Below are 8206 nucleotides of genomic sequence, written 5' to 3' on the forward strand. Positions count from 1 at the left end.
AATCCAACAACTTAGAAGACCAACCAAAACACCGTACCTTAGGAATATCAAACACACCCACCCCAAACACCATGATGGCGGCGACAACGGTGGCTATCGTTGACCATAACGATGACGGTGGTGATTTATGGCTCAAAACACAAAACAAAGTGTAGAACTCACCTAGGATTTAATCATATGCGAAACAAAAAAAAATCCTCTTCTTCTCCTCCCCAAGTCTTCATCTTCTTTGTTCTTTCTCTCTTGGATGAACCGCATAATGAAGAGGAGGATTAGGGTTTGTCATTTTTATAGTTAGCTCATCCCTACTTTCTCTTTTACCCCTCAAGACTTAATACATTACCTCTAAGATCTCAATGCTTATAATTACCTCCCTTATGCTTAGTTATTTTCTTTAATTTGTGCCATCTAATATGTTTCCCCTAAGTCATATTAAAAATGCACTTAAAACAATTCCATGAAAGTCTACAGTATTATTTATTTGGCAACTTAAGAATAAAACAATTAATTAAATATAATAATGGAACATTGGGCGTTACATGTTAATTATTTTTGTAAATTGTGAGCTATTTTCAAATTTTTGTTATATTTATGAATTTAGGGACCCTTTTTTTCTTTTTGCCTTACGCCCAAAATATGACAATATTGTTTTTTTCATTAGTCTTTACTTAAGAAATCTTTCAAATGTGAATTATAATGAGGTTTCTAACCGATTTTTTGTTGATGACAAGTCTTTGTAATATGAGTAAGTCGACAACTCACTGCCTGATATGATTATTATGGTAAATTACTCTTTTGATGTTGAACATATTGCCGATCACCATTATTTCGTTTATGATCCAATGTCCAGTTCCACACCTTGAGTTCTTGATAAGGATCTTGTCCTGTTGTCCATACTTGGACTATTGGATTGAAGAAAGTTCATTATTGATGCTATTGCGGACGTCATAAAGGTCAAAGAATTGGTCATTCCGATTATGAAAATCTTGAAGCGAGGTCCTTATGTTCCATGTTCCAAACTTTAACCGATTGAATTTGAGTTTGTTTGCACTCATATCCTTTGTCGACTAATACTATCTCCTTCCCTATGATCTGTGATTCAATTTCAATTGTCGTATATTGTCCATTCTTAATGTTTGCCAATGGCGATAAACCCCATGGTCGTCGTCGGTCGTCGCCACCATCAACCTGTTTTGTATAATGGGATTTTATCACCCATACACATTTCTACGAGCTTCTAATAAATTCATGTACAAAATTTTAAAATGAAGCATGAATTTAGTACTTGGGATTTTGTCACCCATTGGTAGGCCATTGCTTCTTTGGAAAGGGACTTTTCATGACATTATCTTGAGTCAACATTCGTTTATGTTGTAGACCAAGAACGCCAAATGGTTTCAAACCATCCCATTTACCACATTAGAGTTAATTTAGTTACATGATGTGACACTTGGTGTTGTCTATTTTCTTGTCTTGAACACATGTATATGTTTCAAGGACATGTCTTTTTCTTTCAATGAACTTCAAATTCCCTTTCACCAAACCTAAAAGGATCAATGATAATTTCAATCCGAAATTGACTATAAAGTCATCAGTTTATTTACAATTGGTATAAGATATAAAAAGTTTAGGTCTGTTGTAAAGATGCATTATTTTCATTACAGTTTAAAATACAATTTAGAGAAATCTCTAATGCTAAAATGCCATGTAAAAATATTTTCTTGTAAGATAAATAAATGGCGATAATTTTATATTTTTTTAATGCACACTTCAAGTACAAAACTCTTTTCATTTATTATTTTAAAAAGTAATTTAATGCTTTCAAATGTTATCAATTATTGTTATAAATCATGCTTATTTTTAATAATGTAGAGTATACGTGGCAAAAGAAGCAAATCTGACGAGTCACATAAGCATTATACAATACTTAATATATTTTGCTTAATCTAGAAATAATTAGTTAATTTTACTATAATTGTTGAAACAAAATTGCTGATTAATACTATTATCTCTTATAAATATAACAATAAAAAATAAATAAATATTTGAATGAATGTAGATTTTTGTTAATATGCTATTAAATATAGATATAGGAGAAATGAAATATTATATTATATTATATTATATATACTATATATATACGATGATTACAGGAATATAGAAAAATACAGATCCCTATATATCAGCTTTCTCTCTCCTCCGCGTGTTATCAGATCGTCTGTCTCGCCACTCTCGTCTTCAATCTCATCACGTTCGTTGTCACAACGTCACCAAGTCTCTCTCTCTCTCTCTCTCTCTCTCTCTCTTCTAACAATTTACACACACACACACACACATAGTACACATAAAGAGACATCGCAGAGAAAGGGGCGGAGGGCAGAAGGTTGACGGAAGGTGGTGGAGCAATGGCGGGAAACGATTGGATAAACAGTTACTTGGAGGCGATACTGGATGTCGGACCTGGACTTGACGATGCTAAATCCTCGCTGCTCCTCCGTGAGAGAGGCCGTTTTAGTCCGACTCGCTATTTCGTCGATAACGTTATCGGCTTTGATGAAACCGATCTCCATCGCTCTTGGGTTAAGGCAAGTTTTTTCTTTTTCGTTTTTCAGTTGATCGATACATACACGCTACTTGTTTTTGTATCTGTATATGTCGATGCAAAAAATCAATCAAATCACGGGGTGTGCGTTTTTGCACTGTGTCTGTATCTTGCTCTGTTTTTGTTCTCAATTTGAAATTGGAAATGATTGTGTGTATATAGGCACAAGCGACGAGGAGTCCTCAAGAGAGGAACACTAGGCTTGAGAATATGTGTTGGAGGATCTGGAATTTGGCTCGACAGAAAAAACAGGTTTTTATTCCTTCAATTCGAATGTTTTCTCTGCTAATTTCTTCTCAATTTCCCGAATCTATACCAAAAAAAGGAGTAGAATGTTTAATTCAACCGACAATTGATTCAATTTTTACGTTCTCATTCTTGTTTGTTAGCTTGAGAGCGAGGTAGCCCAAAGAATGACCAAACGTCGCCTTGAGCGTGAACGTGGTCGCAAAGAAGCTGTGGCTGATATGTCAGAAGACTTATCAGAAGGGGAGAAAGGAGACACCATCACTGATGCTTCTGCTCATGGTGATAACAGCAACAGAGGCCGTTTACCTAGAATCAGCTCTACAGATGCTATGGAGGCATGGGCTAATCAACAAAAGGGGAAAAAACTTTACCTTGTACTCATAAGGTAAGCTATCCCTAATTCCCTAATTCCATATCCACAATCCATTCATTTGGCTTTTAAGTGTTAACAATCTTTATAAAAGCTTTTGAAAACCAAATTTCTTGCAGTCTTCATGGTCTTATACGTGGTGAAAACATGGAGCTAGGGCGTGATTCTGATACAGGTGGTCAAGTAAAGTATGTGGTTGAACTCGCAAGGGCTTTAGCTTCAATGCCAGGTGTCTATCGTGTGGATTTGCTGACTAGGCAAGTAGCATCATCTGAAGTAGACTGGAGTTATGGTGAACCAACAGAAATGCTATCACCACACAATTCAAATAACTTAACAGATGAAATAGGTGAAAGTAGTGGCGCGTATATAATCCGTATTCCATTCGGACCAAAAGACAAATATATCCCTAAAGAATCCCTATGGCCTCACATACCCGAATTTGTTGATGGAGCACTTAGTCATATCATCCAAATGTCAAAAGTTTTGGGGGAGCAAGTAGGTGGGGGCCACCCTGTGTGGCCTGTAGCAATCCATGGTCATTATGCAGATGCAGGTGATTCAGCTGCTCTTTTGTCTGGTGCCCTAAATGTGCCTATGCTTTTTACTGGTCATTCTTTAGGGAGAGATAAGTTGGAGCAACTTTTGAGACAAGGGAGATTATCTAAAGATGAAATAAATGATACGTATAAGATAATGAGGAGGATTGAGGCTGAAGAGTTGACTGTTGATGCTTCTGAGGTTGTTATAACTAGTACAAGACAGGAGATTGAGGAACAATGGAGGTTGTATAATGGGTTTGACCCTGTTCTTGAAAGGAAGCTTAGGGCTAGGATTAGAAGGAATGTGAGCTGTTATGGAAGATTCATGCCTCGTATGGTTGTAAGTGACAAAACTTTCTTTTATTCTATTTATGTAGATGTTAAGTGGCTCTATCTTCCAAATTTACCGTTTTGACCTCATATTTGTACATATTAAGTAGTGGTGTGTTACATTTGGTTGAATCATTAATAACTTAAGCTACTTGTAGGTGATTCCACCTGGAATGGAATTCAATCATATTATCCCACATGATGGTGACATGGATGCTGACATGGAAACAACAGAAGATCGCCAAGCTTCTCCGGACCCGCCTATCTGGACAGAGGTCCACTTCATTTCTCATTAATAATTTTTATTTATAATTTTTAAAAATCATCTTTCCTCAATATCAAAACTCCAAAACACATGCAGATAATGCGATTCTTTACAAACCCACGAAAGCCTATGATACTTGCACTTGCTAGGCCAGACCCAAAAAAGAACCTTATAACTTTGGTCAAAGCATTTGGGGAATGTCGCCCGTTACGTGAGCTTGCAAATCTTGTACGTGTAAAGTTTACCCTAACAAGGGTATTTTGGTAATTTTGTTATTTTGGATATAATTTTTTTGGTTTGATTTTACATTTTACAGACGTTAATAATGGGTAACCGAGATAACATTGATGAGATGTCAAACACTAGTGCTTCCATGCTTCTTTCCATTATTAAAATGATTGATAAATATGATCTTTATGGTCAAGTGGCATACCCTAAACATCATAAGCAAAGTGAGGTCCCTGATATCTATCGTTTAGCAGCAAAAACAAAGGTAAAATTTTATGAAGAGTTAAATAATTATGTTTCAGAAATAAATGTTAAATCTTGTGTTGCTTTTGTTGGCAGGGTGTTTTTATTAATCCAGCTTTTATAGAGCCATTTGGACTCACATTAATTGAGGTTAGTCGGTTACCTTACCTTCTGAGTTATGATATATATAGCAATTAAGGTATCAAGTTTTTATAATATTTAGTATAATTTATTAAGTTTCTTTAAACAGGCTGCAGCTCATGGGCTACCAATGGTTGCCACAAAAAATGGAGGCCCTGTGGATATACACCGTGTAAGTTGTATTTCTTTCATAAAAGCATAACAGGTTGTAAAAGACGGAAATACCCTTTTCATTCTTATTACTGGAAATAGCTCTAGTGACAAGACAGCTTGTACTGTGTTTGACTTGCATTGGACTGGGACATGAACTCCCTTTTTAGATCTCTCATTTGTGCAAAAGACGTAAATGCCCTTTTTAATCTATTGTAGGTACTTGACAACGGTTTACTTGTCGATCCCCATGATGAAAAATCCGTTGCAGACGCGTTACTAAAACTTGTAGCAGATAAACAACTTTGGTCAAAATGTAGGTCAAACGGGTTAAGAAACATCCATTTATTTTCATGGACCGAACACTGCAAAACTTATCTTTCAAGAATTGCAAGTTGCAAACCAAGGCAACCCGGGTGGCTAAAAAATGGCAATGATAATGATGATGATGATGATGATGATGATGAAAATTCAGAAGCCGAATCACCAAGTGATTCTTTAAGAGACATGCAAGACATATCTCTAAACCTAAAGTTTTCAATGGATAACTACGAAGATCAAAAGGGTAAAATAGAGAACGCAGTCATGTCGTATTCAAAGGGTGTCATGAAAGGAGAAAAAACCGACCAAGGGAAGTTCCCGGCGTTACGAAGGCGTAAGGGTATTTTCGTAATTGCGGTCGATGGTGATGACATTGGTGTTATTTTTGAAAATGTTAAGAAGGTTTTTGAGGCGGTGGAGAAGGAGAGGACTGAAGGTTCTATTGGGTTTATATTGGCTACATCGTTACAGATGGCGGAAGTTCATTCGTTTATGGTTTCGAAAGGGTTAAATTCGTCCGATTTTGACGCGTTTATTTGTAATAGTGGGGCCGATCTTTATTACACGTCTTCTCATAGTGAAGATAATCCGTTTGTGTTTGATTTGTATTATCATTCGCATATTGAGTATAGGTGGGGTGGTGAAGGGCTTAGGAAGACTTTGCTTAGATGGGCGTCTTCTTTTGTTGACAAGAATAAAAATGGCCAACATGTTGTTACGGAAGATGAAGCGGTTTCAACTGATTATTGTTACGCTTTCAATGTTCACAATCCCGCACTCGTAAGTTCATCCATCACTTCAGCAGAACAAAACATGACATGACATGACAGAACACTGAGACTGATGTGAATGAGACAACATTACACCCAAAAGGTGGGATAGGGACTGACGTCTTTTTCACACCTTTTTGGGTGGGCCCATCAGTACAACTTGTTCTGTTTTGTTCAGTGTAATAAATGAGGCCATTATTGACTTGTATTTTTATTGTTGTAGGTTCCTCCGGTTAAGGAACTTCGGAAGATGATGAGGATTCAAGCTCTTCGTTGTCATGTTATTTATTGCCAAAATGGGAAGAAGATAAATGTTATCCCGGTATTGGCATCTCGTTCACAAGCCCTCAGGTAAAGTGTTGTTGTCTGGATAAATGATGTTTAAAAAATATTAACAAAAAGGGAAGTAAAGAAATGAACATGAACACTTAAAATGGAAAAAAATAAAACGTATTTCGTTGTATTAATTAAAAATACTATATGTGATTTTTAGGTATTTGTATCTACGATGGGGAATGGAGTTATCGAAGGTGGTGGTTTTTATTGGAGAAAGTGGTGACACCGATTACGAAGGGTTTCTTGGTGGTGTTCATAAGTCGGTTATATTGAAGGGAGTTAGTACCAATAATAGCAACCTACTTCATGCCAATAGAATCTACCCTCTTTCAGACGTGGTCCCCACAGACAGCCCTAACGTTATTCAGACAACCCAAGATTTTACCAGTGCTGACATCCGCACAATGTTGGGAAACCTAGGAGTTCTCAAAGGATAAGAATTTGATGTTTTTTTTTTGGGAAATATGAACTTTGTATGTACAGTTCGGGAGCTGGAATGGCCGGATCTTGAGAAATAAAGCTATGGCAAAAGTTGTACCTTATGCATTGAAACTTATACCTTCTTTTTGAATTGGAATTTTAATTTTGGAATTAAAAAATATTTGTTTGACCTTGAAATGGGAATATCATTGATATGAAAGGCGTCTATCTTGCAAGCTAAGTTTGAGTTGGCTTGAGGGAAACCATGTAGTTGTAGAGATTAATAGTTTATGGCCAAATGGTGCAAAGATAGCCAGATAGGTCATCTATTTTCCACCTACAAATTGGGTTTCTTTCTGATGTATTAGATGCATGTAATAAAGACGAATGTTGACAAAATACATGGAACTAATGTTGGTTTATAATAGGAATACATACATAGTTTTTACCGTTATCTATCTTCTATCTATTTTTTGTAATAATAAAAACATTATACTAGATTGTTTAAGAAAACATTTTTTTTGTTACTTGCTTCTGATATCAAGGTAAGATTTTTTTTTTGAGCACCTAGTTTATAAACTAGCAAGAAACTAACAAAATAAACCAATTACATAATTTCTTTCTTATCAATTTAGTCACTGAATTATTATCTTTTTTTTAAAATTTAGCAGATTACTATTATTATAAAAATCATTAAAAACAATAGTTCAATTGTTAAATTAATAAAACAGAAAAGTTCATTTTGTTTTGTTTTTTTCTTTTTGTATTTTGCTCTTTCTTAAAAACAATGTAACTCGAACAAAAGTTTTTTTTTTTTTTAAATAAAAAAAATATAATAGTCTAATCACTACAAAAAAAACATAATAGCTACATCAATAAAAATACCAAAATATAACAACTTTTGTATGTTGCCCTTTTATCATATATAAGTTCAAAAAACTATGTACCATTAAATATCACTATTGTTTTACGATCGACCTTTTATGTCGACTGTTCAAATGGTACAGTTTGTCATTTAAAAAAAAATCATATATTATTTATGCTTGCTTTGATAATTTTGGCTCACCATAGCGAAATTTAATTAGTGACAACTTGTGTTCTTTTATTTATTGCTATATCTTTGTTATAATTAATTGGTCACCCACATTTCAAATCTAAAATTTTCAAATAATTGAATGAATTCTAGTGAGACGAGCAAGTCCAACGGAGTGGCAATAAAGTTAGGTCAACTTCTAAACC

General features: G+C 35.1%; 1 protein-coding gene across 1 annotated transcript; it reads left to right on the forward strand.

Moving 5' to 3' along the window:
• The first annotated feature begins 2176 nt into the window (after positions 1-2176).
• On the forward strand, positions 2177-7165 carry LOC145114171 (putative sucrose-phosphate synthase 1). The gene is made up of 12 exons (XM_079050167.1): positions 2177-2585; positions 2765-2854; positions 2992-3236; positions 3341-4103; positions 4252-4368; positions 4455-4586; positions 4675-4851; positions 4926-4979; positions 5080-5142; positions 5340-6221; positions 6435-6562; positions 6705-7165. The coding sequence occupies exons 1-12, from the start codon at positions 2406-2408 to the stop codon at positions 6982-6984; spliced, it is 3111 nt and encodes a 1036-aa protein (XP_078906293.1). The 5' UTR covers positions 2177-2405; the 3' UTR covers positions 6985-7165.
• Positions 7166-8206: the final 1041 nt, after the last annotated feature.

This window comes from Lactuca virosa, chromosome 5 (genome assembly GCF_052849685.1).
Source record: "Lactuca virosa cultivar CGN04683 chromosome 5, Lactuca_virosa_CGN04683_v6, whole genome shotgun sequence".
Lineage (NCBI taxonomy): Eukaryota > Viridiplantae > Streptophyta > Magnoliopsida > Asterales > Asteraceae > Lactuca > Lactuca virosa.